The 23,618-nt window shown below is 37.4% G+C and overlaps 1 protein-coding gene across 2 annotated transcripts; it reads left to right on the top strand.

Annotated features, from left to right (window-relative positions):
* Positions 1 to 17,984: 17,984 nt before the first annotated feature.
* Positions 17,985 to 21,874, top strand: LOC126709349 (uncharacterized). 2 transcript variants are annotated; one of them, XM_050409559.1, is made up of 4 exons: positions 17,985 to 18,201; positions 20,036 to 20,131; positions 20,730 to 20,802; positions 20,935 to 21,604. In XM_050409559.1, the coding sequence occupies exons 2-4, from the start codon at positions 20,047 to 20,049 to the stop codon at positions 20,948 to 20,950; spliced, it is 174 nt and encodes a 57-aa protein (XP_050265516.1). In that variant the 5' UTR covers positions 17,985 to 18,201; positions 20,036 to 20,046; the 3' UTR covers positions 20,951 to 21,604. The 2 variants fall into 2 exon arrangements, with proteins under 2 accessions (XP_050265516.1, XP_050265515.1); XM_050409558.1 differs by having other exon boundaries at positions 18,008 to 18,201; positions 21,560 to 21,874.
* Positions 21,875 to 23,618: the final 1,744 nt, after the last annotated feature.

Raw genomic sequence — 23,618 nt, 5'->3', positions numbered from 1 at the left:
AGGCAGTCAACCTGAATTTGGCCCAGGCCGATCAAATAGCCAATCTAAAGGCGGCCCTTAAAGCCTGCGAAAACAAATGGTATGACGAGGGATGTCGAGAAATCCGCGTAGCCTATTGTCCATTAGGCGTGGCTTCATGGTTTCAGTGAAAGGTGGCTGGAGGCCCTTCAGGCGATGGGAGTGGCCGAGGACTCCCCTCTAAGAAACCCAAATTGAATCCCTTACCCGGTTCCTCCACCCCCCCTCCTAGAGTCTGGTCGATGCTACGGAAGAGGAAGAGACCACCAGTATGAAGGAGTTGGTCCAAGCAATTGACGCTTATGTTGATCTCAAGGTTACCAGTAACCTCAATGTTGCCGATGATGCACCAGCCCAGCAACCACCGACCAAGGACATCCCCAGCCAGCCAACCGATGAAGCAGCCCAATTCCCGCCCACCGATCCAGCCGTTTAATACTTATGTTTAACTAGTCTTTCACCCGTATTTGATTTTTCTTTGTTGTTTTTCTGGTTTGCCCAGGGTCACCGGGCTGTGGCGACGGAAAAATAACTTTAACTTTAATTTCTTTTATTTTCGAGTTTATTTTCCTATGGTCACTGGGTTGTGGTAACTGAACAATGGTTTGGTTTTATTTGCTTTTGTTCATTTTAATTGCTTTATTTCTCAACTTTGGAGACTGAGCATTCTATGAACGATTGTTTGATTATCGTTAGGTTCTCTCTAAATATGTCTGGCTAACTATTTTTGCTTCCCGGTCGGGCAATTCAATTAGTGTGCCCTTCCCTTTGCATAAGGACGGGTATATCTGTACCTTTATTAGTGGCAGGTACAGGCCTAAAATAATTTCCTACATTAGAAGAATAACCCGTTACAAGTTGTGTTTGCTGTGCTTTGCTCAATTTAGGAGAAAAGAAAGCTAGATAATTAAGCCGAACTGTGCACGAAGTTCACCGAGCACAAAATCTTGCCTTGTGTGGAACTTTAATTGTAAGAGTATGATTAGGAATGCTTAACGTGAGGTTTCTGTCCACCTGCCTGGTGATGGTGATCGAACCAGGAACGGGCTTCTGTCCTTAGAGTAATTTAATGTATGGTTTCCACCTGCCCGGTGATGGTGATCGAACTGGGAACAGGTTCTTGTCCTTAGAGTAATTTAATGTAAGGTTTCCACCTGCCCGGTGATGGTGATTGAACCGAGAATAGGCTTATTTCCTTAGAATGATCTAGTATTAGGTTTCCATCCACCCGGTGATGATGATCGAACCAAGGACAAGCTTCTATCCTTAGAGTGATTTAATATAAGGTTTCCACCTGCCCAGTGATGATGATCGAACCGGAGACAAGCTTCTGTCCTTAGAAAGATCTAATATAAGGTTTTCACCTGCCTAGTGATGACGATCAAACTGAGGACAGGCTTCTATCCTTAGAGTGTTTTAATATAAGGTTTCCACCTGCCCAGTGATGATGATCGAACCGGAGACAAGCTTCTGTCCTTAGAAAGATCTAATATAAGGTTTTCACCTGCCTAGTGATGACGATCAAACCGAGGACAGGCTTCTATCCTTAGAGTGTTTTAATATAAGGGTTCCACCTGCCTGATGATGATGATCGAACTGAGGACAGGCTTCTGCCCTTAGAGTGATTTAATATTTCCACCTACCCGGTGATGGTGATTGAACGGGGACAGGCTTCCGTCCTTAGAGTAATCCAAGTTGGATTTTCCTTAGACTAACAAGTTAGTAGTAGTAAAAACCACAAGTGTGAGAATGCCAACATGAATAAACGTCGTTCTTCCATTATTTCACGCTACCCAATATACATGCGTGCCAATATTTTATTGATAAAACTTCTTCAGATTGTGGACATTCCATAGCCGGGGAAGCGGTCTCTTGTCTAAATCTTCTAAGTAGTATGCTCCTGCAACTGATGGCAGTTACCCTGTAAGGCCCTTCCCAGGTCGGGGCCAGCTTCCCTGCATTCGTGTCTCGCATGTTCTCTACTGCTTTCCGTAGCACTAGGTCCCCCACACTAAATTCCCTTGTCTTTACATCTCAGTTATAGTGCCAAGCGAGCTTTTGTTGATACTCGGCCAATCATATGGTCGCGGCTTCTCGGTACTCTTCCAATAAATCCAAATGCTCCACTAGCAATCTGTTATTTTGGGAAGGGGCAAATCCTGCAACCTGCGCACTACATAAAGTTACCTCAGTAGGTATTACGGCTTCTGCCCCATATGTGAGAGAGAACGGAGTTTCTCCAGTAAACCTTCAAGGAGTTGTCCAGTATGCCCACAAAACACTGGGCAGCTCCTCAGCCCACCTACCTTTTGCTCCATCTAATCTTTTCTTCAACCTGTTCACGATCACCTTGTTAGTGGCTTCCACTTGACCATTACTCTGAGGGTAAGCTAGGGTGGAGTACCTGTTCTTGATGCCAAGATCACTACAAAACTCGCAAAAAGCCCTACTATCAAATTGCAATCCGTTATTAGATATAAGAGAGTCTGGCAAATTTCGTGACTATGTTTTTCCACACAAACTTTTTGACATCCACATCCTAAATATTAGCTAAAGGTTCCGCCTCCGCCCACTTGGTGAAGTAATCAACTACTACCAGAACGAACCTTCAATTACCGGTTGCCTGGGGAAACGGGCCAAGAATATCCAGCCCCCACTGTGCAAAAGGCCAAGGGCTGTTGACCGGGTTCAGATGGCCCGCTGGTTGATGGATCAAGGGGGCGTGCTTCTGGCACTGTCCACACCTTTACACATACTCGGCGACATCCTTCTGCATCTGCGGCCACCAAAATCCCTGAGTCTTCACTAGGTGTGCCAATGAATGTCCTCCTCCATAACTGCCGCACCCCACCGTGTAGCTCAGCCAAGAGTTCTTTAACTTTCTCAGGGTGTAAACACAGAAGGTACAGCCCCCCAAAAGACCTCCGGTACAGTTTATGATCCGCCGATAACTAATACCGGGCGGCTACCCGGTGTACCTTGTTTATTTCCTTCTCATCATCCGGGACTCGATCCTCGACTAAAAAGTCGATGACTGGGTTCATCCAGTATGGCTCGAACGTTGATATCGTTGCAATACTCACCACGACATTAATACTCGGCTCTGCTATAAGCTCCACCTTGATCAACCGAGGCACATCCTCCGTCATCAATGACACCAACGTAGCTAGAGAGTTAGCATGTTTGTTCTATCCCTGGGCCACTTGGGCCACCTCTGCCATACAAAACTTACTCATGACTTGCTTTACCACCTACAAATACTCTTTCATTCTAGAAACCCGGGCTTTAAAACCACCCTGTACCTGGTTAACCACCAACCGAGAATCCAAATAAATCTCTACATCCCGAGCATCCATATCCAAAACGGTTCTTAATCCAGTGAGCAAAGCTTCGTATTCAGCTTCATTGTTGAAGGCCTTAAACCCCAACCTGAAAGAATGCTCCAACCGTATTCCATCTGGAGTAACAATGACAATCCCGACACCAGCCCCCATGGCACTCAATGCATCGTCCACAAACACCTTCCATGGGTGGCATCCCACATGACAAACCATTTCCCCTTCGTTCTTAAGAGAAAACTCTGCAACGAAGTCTGCAAGAACTTGGCCCTTCACCGAACTTCTTGGCCTATACCTTATATCGAAGGATCCCAGCCGAGTCCCCCATTTAGCTATCCGGCCCGTAAAGTCAGATCTCTTCAACAACGACTGTAAAGGGTACTCAGTCAAGACATAGACTGTATGAGCTTGAAAATAGTGAGGCAATTTCCTCGTAGCGCGCACGAGTGCTAACACCAACTTCTCCAAGGGTAAATATCTCAACTCAGCATCTACCAAGGTCTTGCTAATGTAATACACAGGCTATTGTACTCCTTTGTCTTTCAACTGCACGACACTCACAGCATGTTCTGACACCGAGAGGTATATAAATAAGTCTTCCCCGGGATCTAGGGTTGTTAGCATGGGGGCCTGTGTCAAGTACTCCTTCAAGTCTTGGAAAGCTTTTTCACACTCTTCGTCCCACTGGAATCCCCTCCACTTCTTCAAAAGTTGGTAAAACGGACAACAGCGATCGGCAAACTTAGAAATAAACCAGTTAAGGGCAGTTAACATACCGGTCAATACTTGCACCTCCTTCAGGTTGCTCGGCGATTTAAGGCACTTCACGGCTTCGATCTGATCGGGATTGACTTCTATTCCCCGGTTGGTGATCAAATACCCTAAGCTTGCCAGCCCCCATTCCAAAAGCACACTTATCAGCATTAAGGCGCAATTTATGCTTCCGCAGTACTTCAAACACTCCCCGAAGATCCTCTATGTGCCGCGCCTCTTGTTTATTTTTTACCACCATGTGGTCAATGTACACCTCAACCATATGCCCAATCTTATCCCGAAACATTTTAGTCATCATTCGTTGATATGCTGCCCCCGACGTTCTTTAACCCGAAGGGCATCACGTTGTAATGGTAGTTTGCGTCAGGGGAGATGAATGCCGTCTTCTCCTGATCCTCGGCAGCTAGGGCAATCTAATGATAACCTTGAAAGGCGTCCAGGAAACTCATCCTTGGGTGCTCGTAGGTGGCATCGACCAATTGATCTATCTTCAGCATTGGGAACGGGTCCTTTGGGCATGCTCGGTTCAAATCTGTGAAGTCTACGCAAACTCTCCATTTGCCATTCTTCTTCCTGACCACCACAGTATTCGCCAGCCATTCTGGGAAGAATATTTCCTTTATCGCCCCGACCTTTTTTAACCTTCCGACCTCTTGTCTCACTGCCTCAACATGTTCCTTAGCCGACCTTCTCGGCTTCTGCTTCTTTAGAGGAAATACCTAGTCTATGTTAAGCTTATGAACGATGAACTCGGGATCAACCCCAAGCACTTCATACGAGCTCCAAGCAAACACATCTACATTTTGTACAAGAAATAACACTGTTTCTACCTTGTCCCCATCCCTCATGCTTGCCCCTATCTGAAAATACCGATCAACATCCGGTAGTATCTTTACTCTAATTAATTCTTCGGCACAACTAGCCCCCATTCCTTCTTGGGGCTCTTGTGATTGCTATAAAGGGAGCTCCTCGGTGGTCTCCTTCTACTTAGCCTGCTTGTGCTTCCAATCGACCGCGGCCACCAAACATTGTTTGGCCCTTGCCAACTTCCCCTTACTACGGCAATGCCTTGCTCGGTGTGGAATTTAACCTTCACATGCAGGGTGAAGGGGACTGCCCCCATCACATGGATCCACGGCCTTCCTAGAATGGCCGTATATGGAGAAAATGAAGCTACAACTATAAAAGCCACTGTTACCTCCTTTCCTTCCATATTCACTGAAAGTGATATTTGCCCCTCGAGAATCACCACCTGGCCATCAAACCCAACCAAGGGCGTATCGTATTTTGAAAGGTCCTTCTTCTTCAATCCGAGCCCTCTGAACAGATCCGAATACATCACCTCGGCCCCATTTCCCTAGTCTACTATTACCCTCTTCATTATGAAGTTGTTTATCCAGGCCGTCACCACCAACGCATCATCATGTCGCTGAATTGTTCCTTCCAAATCATCATCATTAAAAATGATGAGCTCCCGACCAATCTTCATCTTCTTCTTCGGGGGTTGTTCGCTCGAGCAATTTCCTACGAGTGCTACAGACAACACTCCTCTGCTCCTAGCTACAACAGTACTTCCTGGAGTGGCATGGATGACTTCGATCACTCCCAATAGAGGCAGGAGAGGGTTCCCTCTTTGCTAAGCACCTTGCCCAACACCCCTGTTCCCTGAATCTGCCACAAACTCCTTCAAATACCTCGCCTTCACTAGTTGCCCTAAATGGTCCTTTAACACCCAGCACTGTTCGGTTGTATGCCCCTAATTCCTGTGATAGGAATAGTACAAGTTCTGGTTTCTCCGAGATGGGTCTCCCCCCATCTTGTTCGGCCACCTGAAGTATAGTTCGTTCTTGATCTGATCTACAATTCTATGCACAGGGTCCTTAAATGCCACGGTCACCTCCCCTAGTTGCAACTTTGGCTCTCGTATCCTCAAATCCTTTTGAGGTCTTGGCTAAAAACTGCTCTGTCGAGGACGATTCACCAATGGGGCCTTACCTTTACTCTATAGCCGATCATCCTCCAAGCGTTTGTACTCTTCAATACGCCTCATGAGCTTCCTCATATCCTCGGGAGGCTTCCTCATCAATGACTCCCGTAGTTCGGAGTCCTCGGGCAGCCCCATCCTAAAGGTGCCCACCACAATCTTTTCGTTGCCCCCACCAATCTCATTATAAATTTCCCAATACCAACTGGCATAACTGCAAAGGGTTTCCCTAACCCTCATCTTCATAGATAGTAAGGCATCCACTGGTTGTGGTACCCGGCTACAAGTTACAAACCGGACACCGAATTCTTAGATTAACTCAGCAAAACTGTGAATGGAACCTTTACATAACCCATTAAACCATCTCAAAGCAGTGGGCCCGAGGCTTAAGGGAAATACTTTACACATCAGCGCATCATTGTGAGTATGCAAAGACATCATCTGGATATAATGGCTGACGTGTTCTACCGGGTTTGTTTTCCCATCGTAGGAATTGAATGGCGAGTGCATAAATCTGCTCAGCATTAAGGCCCGTTCAATGTTGTTTAAGAACGGGGACCGAGCAGCTCTACGTAAGGCGTAGCTCATAGCATCCATGGCAGCATTACCGGGCTGTCGCTCTTCTGGGGAGTCTGAACCCCGATCTACATACTCCCATGAATGTGAACAGTCCTGACGGAACTCTCGTGAATGTGAACGATCCCAGCGTTGACAGGAATCAAACTGGTTGGACCCCGCTCCATAACGATTTCCCCCACTATCAGACCTCCCTTCTTGATCGTCTCGGTCCCTTGTCTGGTGCCTACCCCTTGCTTCCAACTCTAAATCCCTCACCAACCTTCGGAGGCGCTCTAGTTCCTCGTCCCTTTGCTCAAGCTCATCATTCCTTCTATCAAAACGGTTACGCTCCGAAGCGTCGAACATTGTCCGGTATGTTTGAAATGACCCTTCCCCGAGGCCAGACTACCCTTCCTCCTTAGGCTCTCTATCTTCGCACCTTTTCTGCCTCCTTTCCCTCCACTTAGATCCCCGCGAAGACCTCCTAGAGCCACTTTTAGCATAACTTCCTGGTTAACCCTCAAACATTTTCCTGTGCTCGTTTTGATGGAACCACAACTATGTAAGAGATTCCCACAGATGGCGCCAATTGTGCGCGCCAAAAATGAGGTTGGTGGGCCGGCCCTCATTTGGGTTCACAATCTATTTGTGATATGGGCTTTGAATTTCCTATTTTGGGTAGTTCCTAACACAAAGACCCAACGAAGCAACTTCTCCTTATGAATTCCTCTATTCTCACTACTACTACCCTCCTATTGCTCTCTTGCTCCCTCTATTCTCAATTTCCTCTGGAACCTTTCAACAACCCTTTTTCCTTTCTTAGCTTCTCATATTTATAACCTAGAATTAGTGGGGAGTTATGATTACTCTTTGTGATCAGTGGAAGAGGGGGTCCAATGTTGTTATCGCAAAGTGGGTGTTTAGTTGGGAGTGGGGTGTGGTGAGAGTGGCATTAGGACTGGCTCTCCACTCCAGAAGGGATGTTTGGCAGTGATACTTCCCAAGGCGGTACCGAGCAGCTGCAATACAGTGTTCCTGAGCAATCATGCTCCCGTCCGAGGTGTACATTGCCGAGCAACTCAGGCTATGAACTATGATGAACACATATATATTATAATGGCTCGCCCAACGGGTTTAGTGCCGGGTACCATGACATGAGGCCCGGGCCCATGGCTTCAATAGGCCTAGAGCCCAATTGTGGACAAAAGGGTTGGGCCCATGGACCATGATGCAGGGTTGGGGTCCAAGGCCCAAGCTCAAAACTAGCCTGGGAGTCTCATACCATACAATATGCAAATCTGGATGGAAGATGTACCACTAGATCTATTATCGGTTTTTCTGGCTGACTTTAATAGCCTCCCTTAATAATATTCAGCGACCTTTCTTCATTTTTTTTTTCCTTCCTTTATCAAGACTAATTTTTTTTTTGCATAAAAAAAATAAATTAGTAAAACTTAAAATTTTTTTGTTTCAATACCCGGTTTCCCTTAATCTCATCTCACATTTGGTTTTTTTTTTTTCCCTTAAATCTCTTTTTTTTTTTTTTTTTGGAAGAAAAAAATATACTAAAAAGTAAAAATCAATCATATCCAAAAGAAATCCAAAAACTTTCAAATACCACATTCAAACCCACGTTCAACATCTAAATATATATATATATATATATATATAAACCCACGTTCAACTTTTCCCTAAAAAATTCTCAAAAAAAAAAAAAAAAAAAAAACTTTTCCCTAAAAAAAAAAAAAAATGCTTTCAAATTTATCCAAAAAAAAACCCTACTTTCAAATATATCTTACGTTAAAAAAAAAAAAAAGGATAATTGAAGGTAGTTGTAAAAATCGGATTGCTACACCTATTAAAACCAAGTTCGTTCTCCAAAAAAAAAAAAAAAAACACATTCTCACATCCACCACAATATTATCCTTCTCCTTCAGTTTCTTCTTCCATCATCCACCCAATCTTCTTCCACCATCTTTCACTCTCACTTTGTTAAGTCTTCACAGTTTTTTCAAATCCTGTTCATAAACTGATACCAATTTTGATGCCATTGTTGGTCCTCAATAGGAAGGTCGGGGACAGATAGATTGCGACTGTGGGTCTAGGAGATTATGATACTTTGTTTGCTAGAAGCATTAGTAAGGGTACCAGTACACCTTTCAATTTGCAATAATTATAATTCGGAAATTTTTTGTTGTTGTTATTATTCAAGGGTTTCTGATGGTCCTGATCACATTATGCCTTCACTTCATACATTTTTTCTAGAGTAATTTTTTCTAGAATGTCTCATCAATTGGCCGAATTCAGGATTAATGTACTGCTATGAATGTTCATTGTATTTTGTTGTTGTGTTAGCCACGGATGTAAACAATCTTAAATCCATTTCAATAAAAAAATTAACTTCCACACAAAAATTTATGGTATTATTTGTTTGTGTTTGATCTGAACTCTTTAATGCGGGTAGTGTACAGGAAAAATATTAGTATGAGATAGGATGATAGTCATTTGACTCTTTCATGGTAGAGTCAGATAACTATAATCCTTTCCTAAATCTAATCTTTTCTGACAGGCATGAAGAAATGGGGAGAGAAAAGCCAAAAGAAGGAGGAGAGATAAAATAAAGGGTATTTATCTCCACAAAAAAGAAGAAGATTGAACTCCATGCTAATCTATTTCCATATTCTTCCAACGTTCATATCTTTAATGAACTCTTAAAATAATTCTAGCTTTGCATGGACATATCATGTGATGAAAAAAATTATTTCACCCACAAATGCATAACTCATCATACTACTAAGTTTTTTTGTGATAAGAAAATGTATTAATCTAAAATTATAATTGATGCAAATTATGAATCTTAACCAAAAAAAAAACCCTCTAAGCACGCGCGTGAGCAATTGAATATATCTAGAATTGAAGTTTTATTGGAAATGGCAAATGTTCTGTTATGGCATAAAGTCAACTTATAATGGTGATTTTTTTATGTTATGTGATACTTGCAGATATGATTACTTTATTGGCATCAAGGGCAATCAAGAATCGCCCTAGTAAGAATGATGAGATAGCCCCAATAAGAAGGATATGACCATGGCATGGATGAGAATCGGCTATAATTGTGGGGAAATTGGGCATTCATTTGCTTAATGCCCCTAATCTTTTTGTGCCGTTATTCACCTTTTGAGTTACTTTGTATCATTTCAAGTTTCTCTATTTCTGCTCAAGTTTGTCTTTAGATTATGTATTCACACCGTCAATTTAGATCTATTCTTTTAGTTGTCTTATTGAGTCATACTTCACATTGTATTGACTTAATGTACAAATTTTAGTTCAAGTTAACATAAAATTGTTTTTAAAAGAATACTTTAAGGTGGCTTTACTCAAATTGATAGCTCATCTCTATTAAAAGTTTTTAAAAAATTCACTTTTAAGTCACTTATAGCTCAGTTGATTTTACTCTAACTTAAATTAAATGCGGAATAGAGTAAATGCGAGCGAACAAACAATATAACTAATCTAAGCCATATTCATCAAATATCAACAATAAAATGAAAGCTAAAAGAGTAGAGAAGAAGGATGCAAATACAAGATAACACTGCGATGTGTTATCGAAGAGGAAATCGAAGAACTCGGCGAAAAACCTCTTCGCCGCCTTCCAAGTGATAAATCGATCCACTAGAGAATAAAGTTGGAGTACACAAATAACAAAAGACCCTCCAAGCCTAGTCTATCCAATGTACTTGAGCCCTCTAAGCTCCTGCTACCAACGGACTTCTCGGAGTCATGTCTTTTCTAGCTTTCCGGATCCCGCAATACGCCCGATTTCATCCACCAAGCCTCATCGAGTTCTTTTGGCAAATTCCCAAAACTTTCCAAACTCCAAAACACTCTCTACACTCTGAAAATGTGTGGGTTGTGTTTGGGTACAAATCTCCTCTCAAGGTATGACAATGGGAGAGGGAAGGAGAAGAGGCTAGAATGATTTCTCACTAAGGATGAGTAGCTCTCTCTCTAAAAGATGGGTGTGTGTGTTGTAGAAAACCTATCTAGGGTTTTTCTCTCTGAATGGTCTTTCATACTTTTATGAGTAATGAGGGTATATATAGTATGAGTAAAGGGTAAGAAAGTTACACTTAAAAAATCCTTCAAGCAAAATATTTCGCGAGTACTTCGCGGGAAAGCCTTACTCACGAGACACCCGCGAAATCAACAACCTAGCATGACTCTTCAGCTTCCAGCATGTGCTTTTCACGTAGCTCTTTCGCCGGTTAGCTTCTAGCTATACACTTATGAGATCCACTTGTTCATCCAATACATACTTGATTCTTCACCATCTTAATACTAAACCCAATACAATAAATCCCACAAAATACAAAGAAAAAAATTAAGGCAATTACAACACTTTTTGTCATGGAATAAAGCCAACATAAAACATAGTTGTAAATCACAACTTTACATTACTCATCGATTGAATGTGTATCCATCTTCGAAACCTGTTCGTCAGAAGAAGAGAATCTTTGCTCCTGAACGAAATAATGCTATCAAGGAAGAGGTCTAGAAGTTAACCACAGCAGAATTAATTTGAGAAGTCTATTACTCGGATTGGTTAGCTAACGTGGTGATGGTTAAGAAGGCAAATGGCAAGTAAAAGATATGTCTGGACTTCACTGATTTGAACAAAGCTTGCCCCAAGGATAGTTATCCTTTGCCACACATTGATCAGTTGGTAGATTCAACAGCAGGTCATCAATTGCTAAGCTTCATGGATGCCTTCTCAGGGTATAATAAGATAAAGATGGATGAGGTAGATCAAGAGAAGACATCCTTTATTACTAGTCAAGGTTTATTTTGTTATAAGGTGATGTCCTTTGGTTTGAAGAATGAGGGGGCAACTGATAGTGAACTAAAAATTGAATCATCTCCAATTTGTCCATAAGAGTTGTCCAGAGCCAGAAAGGTTAGCCCAACATAAGAAGGTCGTCTATCATCAAGAGGTCGTCTGTGGGCATGAAGGTTGTTCATCAAGAAAACACTTGGAAGACCCCTCAGCACTTAGAAAATTTTCAGAAATGGATTTGTGTACAAAAGCTTGTAATTTGGACCACGTTCTACTATTTTGAAGTATGAGCAAATCCTTGTTCATCTCTACAACTTCCTACTAAGTACTTAACTTCCAATGGCAGTTGTAGAAAATAAGATCGAACATTCTAACTTTTATAGCAGTTGTGGAAGTTAAGTCTAAACCTTTCAACTTCCACACACGTTGAGGAAGTTACTAAACAAGTAACCACTCCAAAGCTCACTATATAAGGACTCATCCACACCAAATGAAAGTAAGTTTCCACTATCTCTAAAGTTGGAATTCTTGAGTTCTAGAGAGAAAAAACTAACTTAAGCATTGAAAGGTTCTTGGCTGGTTCACCCCTGTCACCTTTGATCTTGTATTTCTTTCTTTTCAAGCCTTCCAAGCAACCACTAGCCCATTGAAGCTCAGAGCATTCAGCCTACTGATTTTCTTTGCATCATCATAATTCATCTAATTTATTATCCCTTATTTAATACATTCCATACTTATTTCTAAACCAAAAAAAAATTTATAACACAACTATCGCTTTTAGTTGTTCTCTATCTCTACATTTCTCTCTCTAGAACACTCTCTCTTTTGTTGCATCTCATGCCCAAATGTTTATCATCATTAGTAGATTGTTATGAAAGTTAAAAAATAGATAAACATAGGGACACTCTACCAACAAAAACAAAAGTTAAAAACGAATATAAAAAACTCTGATTTTAAGGATAAATTTGATTTTTTAAGGGGCCATTACAATGATTAATGGCTTATTTCGAACATTCTGCCTTAGAAACAAAAGGGTAAATTAGTTGATCTTCATAGCTACAACATCTAATGTTGTTGCAGCAGATCATGTCCAATTGTTTGTCATCATCAGCACATAGTTTACAAATTAATTTACACAAACATAATAACATAAGGAACTTAAATCTACAAACAAAAACAAAAGAGAAGGAGAAAATTTTTCTTAAAGAATAAAAAAAAAAAAAATCTAGGAAAAAGTGTTCTAGAGAGAGAAATGTAGAGATAAAGAACAACTAAAAGTAATAGTTGTGTTATAAAATTTTTTGGGTTTAGAAATAAGTATGGCATGTATTAAATAAGGGATAATAAATACGATGAATTAGAATATTAGCATTAATGATAGTATTTTTTTTACCGTTGGATCTACTTAAATCCAATGGTTTAAAAAATGTGTAACTCTTTAAAATTACACCAGATATAACTTGAACTCATCTATATATATATATATATATATCAAACCCATATAAATAATCAAACCCAAATTGCAAAAGAAGAAGAAGAAAATGCAGAAATAGTAGAAGAACAAGGTGTTGAAGAAGAAGTAGCAGCAGCAGCAGTAGTCAATGGAGAGCCCCAAAATCACCATCCATGTAGTGGAAAAATCTGCCCAAAATCACTACCAAAATTGCAAACCCAAAATCATTGGCCATAATCAAACTCAAATAGAAAAAGAAAAAGAAAAAGAATGAGAATGAGAATGAGAAGAAGAAGATGAAGATGCCAAATATGTAAGAAGGTGAAGGAAAAGAAAAAAAGAAGAAACAAGAAACAAGATGAATAATCAAACCCATATAAATAATCAAACCCAAATTGCAAAAGAAGAAGAAGAAAATGCAGAAATAGTAGAAGAACAAGGTGTTGAAGAAGAAGTAGCAGCAGCAGCAGTCGTCAATGGAGAGCCCCAAAATCACCATCCATGTAGTGGAAAAATCTGCCCAAAATCACTACCAAAATTGCAAACCCAAAATCATTGGCCATAATCAAACTCAAATAGAAAAAGAAAAAGAAAAAGAATGAGAATGAGAATGAGAAGAAGAAGATGAAGATGCCAAAGATGTAAGAAGGTGAAGGAAAAGAAAAAAAGAAGAAACAAGAAACAAGATGAATAATCAAACCTATATAAATAATCAAACCCAAATTGCAAAAGAAGAAGAAGAAAATGCAGAAATAGTAGAAGAACAAGGTGTTGAAGAAGAAGTAGCAGCACCAGCAGTAGTCAATGGAGAGCCCCGAAATCACCATCCATGTAGTGGAAAAATTTGCCCAAAATCACTACCAAAATTGCAAACCCAAAATCACTGGCCATAATCAAACTCAAATAGAAAAAGAAAAAGAAAAAGAATGAGAATGAGAATGAGAAGAAGATGAAGATGCCAAAGATGTAAGAGGGTGAAGGAAAAGGAAAAAAGATGAAACAAGAAACAAGATGAAGGTAGAAAATAAAGAGATAGAGAGTGTCAGAGATATTTTGGAGAGTTTGGTAAGGTGGTGGGATCGGTGGTAAATAATAAAAAAAAAGTGAAAAAAATGATTATTTAAATAAAATAGATGGTAGAATAGAAAAAATGATGTGAGTATTTTGTAAAAATAGGTGGGTAAAAAAAAAGTTTTTTTCTTACAAAATAGACAGAAAATTTGCATGTGGTTGCTCTTAGGCATGGTAACAAAAACTAAAAATCACAAAACAAAAAAACAGTTAAAATTTGGGCCAAAATAAACGGAGCGTAAAACAAAGTGGGCTAAGGCCCTTCTATTTTTTTTGTTTGTTATTTTAGCTGAGTCGGCTTAAACTCATTCATTGATATTCCTTGATTAATATCAAGAAATCAGATGGATGGTATTAAATGGGTAATTGCCCAAATTAAAATTAAAATTAGCTTTCAAATAAGTGAATAGCAGTGAAGTAAATTGAAATATATAAAATTACGATTGTACCCCTTAGTCTACTTTTCTTTGTTCTCCCCTCCCCTGCTCAGTTCTTCCCGATCTGATCTTAGAGCTAAAAGCTTTACCCAAATTTCGCACTCCAAAACCACCGTTGACCAGCGCACGGCGCCGTTTTGAGCTTTGGCGGACAAGTCCTCAGCTCATATCTCATTCTCTCTTGTCAGGTACACCTTACTTTTCTTTTCTTTTGGTTTCTAATTCTGTTCCTATAATTTTATCAAATCAATTGCATATGTCATGAACTTATTAATTCCATTTCATGGTCAATATGAAGATATATGTATATTTTTATTATTATTATTTATCATTACTGGTTCTGGGTCATATTTAGTTTTCAAAAGGTGACAATATTACATTAAAGAAGAATAAGAATTATTTTAAGTAACAATCAACACTTAGGATTTGCTTGGAATCAGAACAAAACAGGAAAACCTCGGAATCAGCACCTAGTATTTGGAAATTTCCAACATAAAATTTCATTCCTCAATGATCTATTAATCTGTCTTCTATGTTTACTTGAGACTTTTTTAAATAGGCTTTTAGGAGTACATCAATAAGGAATATATATATATAAACGTAATCCCACTAATCATATAACAGAATAAAATTACATCAAGGGAAATTCAAATTAGTACTAATTTTGGTCGATTATAGTTTTGGGTTAGTGGCAGAGGCGGCCCTAGACATTTTGGAGCCTAAGGCGAGAATTAGAAATATATGTGTATGTGTATTTATGTATGTGTATGTGTATGAGTGTGTATGTGTATGTGTATGTGTATGTTTATGTGTGTGTATGTGTATGTTTATGTTTATGTTTATGTTTATGTTCATTTATATTTATGTATGTTTATATATGTGTGTATGTTTATGAATGTGTATGTGTATGAGTGTGTATATACGTGTGTATGTATATACGTGTGTATGTGTATGAGTGTGTATGTGTATGTGTATATGTATGTTTATGTGTGTGTATGTGTATGTTTATGTTTATGTTTATGTGTATGTTTATGTTTATGTTTATGTTTATGTGTGTTTATATTTATGTTCATTTATATTTATGTATGTTTATATATGTGTGTATGTTTATGAATGTGTATGTGTATGAGTGTGTATATACGTGTGTATGTTTATGTATGTGTTTATGTTTATATATATTTATATTTATAAACATAAATATAAATATAAACACATATTTACATAAACATACATAAACACAAACACAAACACAAACACAAACAAACATACACAAAAACAAACAAACATAAACACACATACACATAAACACGCATAAACAAACATAAACAAAAACAAACAAATATAAACACACATACACATAAACACACACACATAAACATAAACATACATAGACATAAACACACATACAGACTGAAAAAAAATTAAACCTTCATATAGATTAGAAAAAATTGCAAATTAACACCAATTCTCAAACAATTTCGTTAGTTACTTTAGTGTGCTAAATCGAGTTTTTATGTGTGTTTATGTTTATATTTAAGTTTATGTGTGTGTATGTTTACGTTTATTTGAGTTTATACGTGTTTTTGTGTATGTGTATTTATGTTTATGTATATGTATATTTATGTGTATGTGTGTATATATTTATGTGTATTTGTATGTGTATGTTTATGTATGTGTGTGTATGTGTGCTTATGTATGTGTATGTGTATGTGTATGTGTTTATACGTGGTTATATTTATGTATGTTTATGTGTATGTGTATGTGTATGTGTATTTGTATGTGTATGTGTATTTGTAGATCTCTTTGTCTTTTTCAGATTCAGGTGCAATACCCTGATGCAATTATAATTAATAGCTGAGATTAAAAGTTGAAAAAACAACTTTCAATCTCAACCATTAAATAAAATATATTAAAGGAGAGTTAAAAAGTTAAAAAAAAAAAGAGTAAAAAATGTATAAAAAAATACCTGCGACAGTGCACTTGATCTCAGTTCGTCTTTCTTCTCTCACTATTTTTCTTTTCTTATTTTTTGTGCGGTGCTTTGTTCTTCTTCCTTTTATTTCTCTTTATACGTCGTCTAGGCTGACAGAAGAGGAGCGAGCGAAAGCCACATTAAGAAAGGAAATCGAAGATTGTGCTGCCGAGCCAAAAACTATGAAAATCTCTTCCTCTCAACTTAGACGATCCATTTTGGTGAAATTGTGGCTCACGAGACTTCACCAGATTATGGTGTGTGATTTTTGTTTATTTATTTATTTGTTTGATTAATTTGGATCTAAAATTAGTTCAACAAGATGATTATTCTTCTAAAATATAATAACAATAACAATAACAAGTTTCAAAAAAATATATATATATAATAACAAAACCAATATATATTTTTTTAATGGTGGGTTCACTTTCAGTGTTTTCATTTTGTGATTTTGGTTGTTTTGTGGGTTTTGTGTTTTGATTTCGGTGGGTGTGATTTGATTTGTGATTTGGTGGGCTTCTGGGTTTTGGCTGTGGTGGTGGTCGTGATTTGATTTTGGCTGGGTTTCAGTAGTGGTGCATGATTAGAGGTGATGAGCTTAAAAAGCTCTGGCCATAGAGGTTTAGAAGGAGAGCTTGGTGATCAGCCATGGAGCACGGTGTGACGTGGGTTGAAGCAGAGAGAGGATGAGAGGGAAATAGGGGTGACCCTAGACATTTTGGGTCCTAAGGTGAGAACTAAAAATTAGGCCTTTTTTTATACTTATATGTTAATTAAATTAATGTTTATTTAATATTTTTATATTATATTTTTCATAATTATTTTCATTTTCTTCTAAATTATTTTGAAGTTCATTATCAAGATTTGTTGTATTGCAAAATTGAACATCATTTTCTTCTAAATTATTTTGGTGAATTTCTTGCTCATTTGTGATATTTTCATCTAAATTTTGTGTTATATTTTGTTTATTATTAATAACAAATTTATCCATTGATCCTTTTTGAGACTCAATTAATTTTTCTTCTTTTTTTTAAGTTTTTCATATCCACATTTCTAATTAAACAATATATTTATAAAGACTAAAATAAAAAAATAACTTTCAAGTGTAGAGCAAATGAGAAATAGAACTTGATTTATATAAAAAGTATTGTTGTAGTTTCACTGAATAATAACAAGTTTTTAGTAATCTCAACCTACATAAATTGAAAAAAAAATTAAGCACAAGCATAACAAAAATTTAAGCACAGCCATAACACTGACACAAGACTTATTAATAAGGCCCACCCACCAAAAAATAAAAAATAAAAAAAAAATAAACAAACAAACAAAAAACAAATCCTATCTATAACTAAAAAAAAAAAGAAATGCAGACTTTAAAAAATAATAATAATATATAAAAAAAAAAAAAAAAAAAAAAAAAAAAAAAAAAACCTTGAAGGCCCAAACTTAACGCCCAGTCCAGGGAGGGTCCAGCCAGCCATAATGATAAACTGATAAGTGATAAGCAAGTTACAAAACCAGCCAGGGAGGGCCCAAACAAACAAAGTTATCTTAAGTTCTTAACAAATAAAATGCAGTGCCCTGTGCCCAAATATTTATAATTTTATACCTGATTCCTGAACCTCAGAACCTGATACGGTGAGGTGGGGTGAGCAGTTGAGACTTGAGAGAGGCGGAGAGCAGAGAATCAGAGAGAGGCTGAGGCGGTTCAGCTGGAGACTGGAGACTAGGGAGAGGCGGAGAGCAGAGAGTAGAGAGAAAGGTAAAATTTTTAGGGTTTTGAGTGGATTTATTTGTTTTGATTTGTGATTGTTTTGTGGTTAATCTCTTAGATCGGATTTGTAGTTTATCTGGTTGATTTTTGGTCAATGATTTTGTTTAGAACCAATGTTTAATAGGATTTACCAAAATTTTTGTTTTTTTTGGTTAAAAGGATGTGCCAGATTATTTTTGTAATTCATTTTCTACTACCCGGTTGGTTCTTTTCTAAAATTTTGGGGCCCCCTTCCACTTGGGGGCCTTAGGCAATTGCCTAACTCGCCTAAGGGAAGGGCCGGCCCTGGTTAGTGGTGTAGATGTGGTAGATCAGGGTCTAGTTGATGCTGGCTCTTCTTTGTTGATCTTAGTACAATTTAACTCTCATCGTCCCTTCCAATGAATTAGGCAGTACTGAACTCCTCCATTCCCGGTAGAAACAAACAACGTGCTGATCCGAAATTCTTTACATGTTGGCGAAATGTTTGGTGGTGCTGGATGAGTCATAGGGTTTGTAATGGGATCATGGGAAAGCTGGTGGGTAGTATCATATGGGGTAATAGCTAGACCTTTATAGCAGCCAAATTCTCAATATTAAAGGCGGAACAACTTTTGTAATCAGTTGGAAAATCATTAATTACGTGCATTTGGTCCAACCTGTTTTGAAACTTTTGAGTGGTCCAACACTAACAGCTTTGTGGGGAAACTGTTTGGGCCTAATTGGAACCATGATATAATCCCCTACTTGAAATTCCATATAATATGATTTTGTTTGAGATTGTTTATTGATCTCATGATGTAATTCATGATGACTGTGTGTTCCTACTGAGCCATGTACTAATTGAAATTTCTTTGCTCATTTCCCTCTCTATCCCTTTTAGGCTTAAAATGCTTTTTCTCAATAGCCTATTTAGGTTGTACTATCCTATAGTCAACCTCACTCACCTTAGGTAGATTCTACTATTCCCAGGGAGTTTGACTTGAGATGGGATGGTCCGAATGCAACCTAGGTTAAGGTCTCCCTTACAATCTTCATCTGTGTCCTCAATTTCATTGTTAGGCTCATAAAATAATTCTTCTAGATCTTCATAATCAATTTATTTCCTTTGCTCATAAATGATGAGAACTTTATTGGGGCACTTGGCAGCAACACAACTAAAGCCCTGACATTTAAAGCATTTGAATCGAGAATTCAGAGTGAGGGGTCTACTTTCCAATTTTCCCCTTTTTCATATACTAATTGACACATTACTGGAGTTAGGCTTGGATTGTGGTGAAACTACTGGTGGTTTACTACCAGAAGACTGAAGGTTACTTGAGTATCGAGTGATAGGTTGCTTAACATTGTGACTTGATGATTGTTTCATAGTTTTGGACAAGGGTGTAGGCCTGGTCTAAGGTGGTGACCTCACGGGGAACTAACTCTTCCTAGAAGTTGTCACTTAGGCCTCTCCTAAATCTATGCAATGTCGTCAGCTCATCTTCAACCATGTTGCACCTCATCTTATACTCATGAAATAGTGCCATGTGCTAGCCATGGGCCTGCTACCATGTTGAACCTCGTATTATACTCCTCAAGCTTCTCCTTTTTTTTACCCAGTCAGTAATAGCAGGTTGGTTCCTCCTAATGATTTAAATTTAAGTATGAAAGTAAGAACCAGATTCCTGCTGCTAATGGAAGTTCGAAATTCAAATTAGCACTACTTTTGGTGTTTGCATCCCCCCCCCCCCCCCCACCCTCTTTTTTCTCTGTTGGGAATTTAATTTCTTGTTTATTAGTCATCCAACCTTGCTCTCATATTTCTGAGCTTCATTGTTAACTATATTATTATTGTTCATAGGTTTCAAAGTTATGAACTGGATACAGCGCAAGATCTATCTTTACAATGTCACTTTTGGGCTCTACATGTTGGATTGGTGGGAGCGTTATCTTTTCAGTATCCTTTATTACATAACTTTCTCTAAGGATCTGATCTGCTTAATATATATATATATATATATATATATATACACGTCTTATTGAAAGTTTCGATTCAAAGTGACTTGCGCTTTGGTGTGATGTAGTATTGTTGCTCTTGCTCACATGTAGATGAAATTGCAAAAATCATGATCAAATTTGGATAACTTTCATGAATTTGACCAGTGGCTAAATAATAATAATAATAAAATGAACGTTTTGTAGGTGCCATGTAATAATTCTTGTTGCTTTAATGATTTGGTTGGGTAGCCCAGGGCTTTGTGAAATCTGCCATGTAACTAAGAACTGGAGTTTTAATTTCAAGTTCCTCTTACAATTAAGTTTGTGAAAACAAGATTCATGAACATGTGCTCAGTTTGTTTGCCATGCTTCTAACATAATCTAACAAGTAGTTATATAAGTTTGGTTTGTGAGGCAAAAATGAAAAGTAAGTTTGACATCTGATTTGTAGAGTGTTATCTTGTTGGTTTCATGTGCCACGTCAACTGAAAGTAATCTTCCTGCCCTCTTCTTGTATGCTTGTATGATATTGTCCTTGAGTTCCTAAACTTTACCAGATACGTTGGTGATTGTCTTGATGTGGTTCGTTCTTTACAATGGATCACGATATGTGACTGAGTTCTGCAAGAGGTATCTAAATAACCTTTATTCTGGTTCCTTTCTGCTAGCATAACTACCACTCCCCTGCTTCACAAATTAGTCGCTTTGTACTTGGTTACTTTGGCGTGGGACTTATTAAGCTCGTGCTGATTTTCTTTGCAGTTATTATATGTGTTGACTATCTTTCATGCATTATGTAAGTTTTTGCATATCAAATGTTATGATTGGGGATTTGGAGATCATAGAGCTCATGTCTGATTCAGCATGGTTAATATATACACTGTCTTTTTTATAATAACTTTGTTGCTATTTAAAATTGAATTTTGGTTGGTTCAGAAGAAAGAAAAAATGATAAAAGCTAGCCTGGAGAAGCTTGCCAGTTATTTAATGGCAATATGTGAAAATTCGCCCACCACTTAATGTTCCTGGCATTGCCTTAGACAAGTAAATTATTTGATAGTGTCGAATTTTGCTCCATAAGGGAGTTTCAGAATCTCAGTTCATTTCAGTTTTTGTAATTTTTGACTCAGTCTAATTCACAGATGACTCTTCTGGATATGTATTTTCTTTCAAATGTCAGGAGAAAATCTCTCTGAATAGCACTGTTTTGCACAATTATCAATGTAGCAGATACTAAATGATAAAGGATCAGCTAATAAAAGAAGAAACGGAGTGGGGGAGGGGGAGGGTGTTCTCGGGCTAATGTTCACTGTACTGTGGCGAGTTATTGTTCCCTGCATTGAATTTAGTGAATCAAATCCTTAAAATGTTTGTGGCTGTATGCTAGGTGGGGTTGGCATATTGAACCTGATTGGCAGAATTCAGTGGCAGGAATACATGGGAGTTGAGAGCTGCTGGAAGTACAATGCATCGCATATGCCTTTCTTTCTTCCATTTCTTTCCCCCCCCCCCCCCCCCCCCCCCCCCCAAATTCCTACATTTAGGATTTCTTGTGTTATTTATACTCCTAAGGCAAAAAAAATCTTTGCTATGCTTTGTACTAATTCTTTATATTCCTTAGTCTTTGTTATATATGCTGTCCATGTCAAACATATTTTGATCAGAAAATGTTGTTACATGTGACTGCCTAGAGATTCTACAACTTTTTGAGACTTGAGAGTTCAAATTACTATTATTTTAAAATTATGGATAGAAATTGATAATTTGATACACGCCAATCATGGATAGAAATAACTAAGGGTCCGTTTGGAATTTGTTTATTTTACTGAAACTGAAAACTTTTTACTTAAAATACTATAGATAAAGGTAAAAGTTAGCTGAAATAGTACAGTGAGATTTATGAATAGTACCAAAATATGCAGTGAGACCCATACATAGTAACAAAAACAAGCTGAATAGTAAAATAAGTTGGCAAAAATATTCTTTTCCAAACGAACACTAAAATAAAAACCTTGAGTTTATTATTATTATATAATTACCTCTTTGTATTTATATCTATATTAAATTGACTTTTATCTGTCTTATTTTTTTTGGAAAGAAAAAAAAATTAGAGTAAAATTTTTGTAACCTTTTTAATTTTTCTTTTGTAAATCTATTTTCCAACTCATGTTCTATCTCAAATCTATATCCTTAAAATAAATAAAGTTTTCAAGTTTTCAATCACATTCTCTCTCAAGAGAAAAAAATAAGTTGTGAATTTTAGTTAACTTAATTGATAAAATTTCTGATAATTAAATAAGATATTTGAGTTTCAATCTCCGTTTACACCAAAAACTGATTGGTGTTTGCTTACTCACTCTCAAGTGTAAGAGATTGTAATAATATAATTCTCAGAGTACCAAAGTTGAACAACAAAGAGCAAAATAAATTTAAAGACAATATAATTAAACAACAATTTTGGTGAAAAAGAAAAGTACTTTTGTTCGGTATTGTTAACAAGAATAATAATAAAGTTTGACTTAAATCAATAATGTAAATACCAGGGCATTGTGGTGTTTCCTTATATCGATATGAAATTCTTTGTGATCTAATAAAATATATATTTCATAATTGATTGTTCTTATACAATTAAAAATTTATGGTTCAATTGAACTGAAACAATTCAAGAACGCAAGATAACCTAGATTAATAATGCAGTTAAAATAGTTTCCAGAAAAATTCATTTACTTTAAAACGTGATTTCTATTTGAAACTATTAAAAATTCATCTAAACAATAAGAAAAATATGATTGAACTTATTGAAAGTATGGAATAACTAATATATCAAAAGAAACCTAATTAAATAATCAAATATGTTATTGTCTAAAATCTTAGAAAGAATCACATTGAATATTCAAGTCGTAAGGAAAAAACATAACCCCTAGCTCTAGTAAAGAGTTTAGACTGTTATTAGAGAAGGAAAATACTAGGTTTTCCTCCATCCAAAACCCTAACGTCAAAGTGTCCAAAGAAAAATAAAACCTTTTTTTTTTTAGAAACAAGAAAAATAAAACTTTTACTATTTTGATTTTCGTCCAGATTTATAGCAGTAACTTGTGAGTTAATTTCGGCCTTCAAAAATTGTGAATTTCGAAAAAACTCAAAACTAGAAAATTGTAGATATTTAAGTCACGGTTCCAACCTATCTGATCTTGTGTCAATTGGATTTTTGAGCAAAAAGATACGCCCAAAATACTGATCAGTACTCGAATTTGATTTTTCCTTTTCAAATTCTACCTCTTTGATTTTTTTCCTTATTTGAAACTTCCAAACATGGTAGATGACCCAAGCACTCCAGCTATACCTCCTTGGACATTTAAGCACGGTCCTTTAGCTCCTCTTTAATTCTAGTTTGGCCTCCATTCTCTTACAAACTCTTGTAAACTCATCTTTTTCACATGATTTTA

Source organism: Quercus robur, chromosome 12 (assembly GCF_932294415.1).
Source record: "Quercus robur chromosome 12, dhQueRobu3.1, whole genome shotgun sequence".
In the NCBI taxonomy this organism is placed as follows: domain Eukaryota; kingdom Viridiplantae; phylum Streptophyta; class Magnoliopsida; order Fagales; family Fagaceae; genus Quercus; species Quercus robur.
Note: the sequence above shows the minus strand (reverse complement) of the source record. Positions and strands in the feature narration are given on the sequence as shown.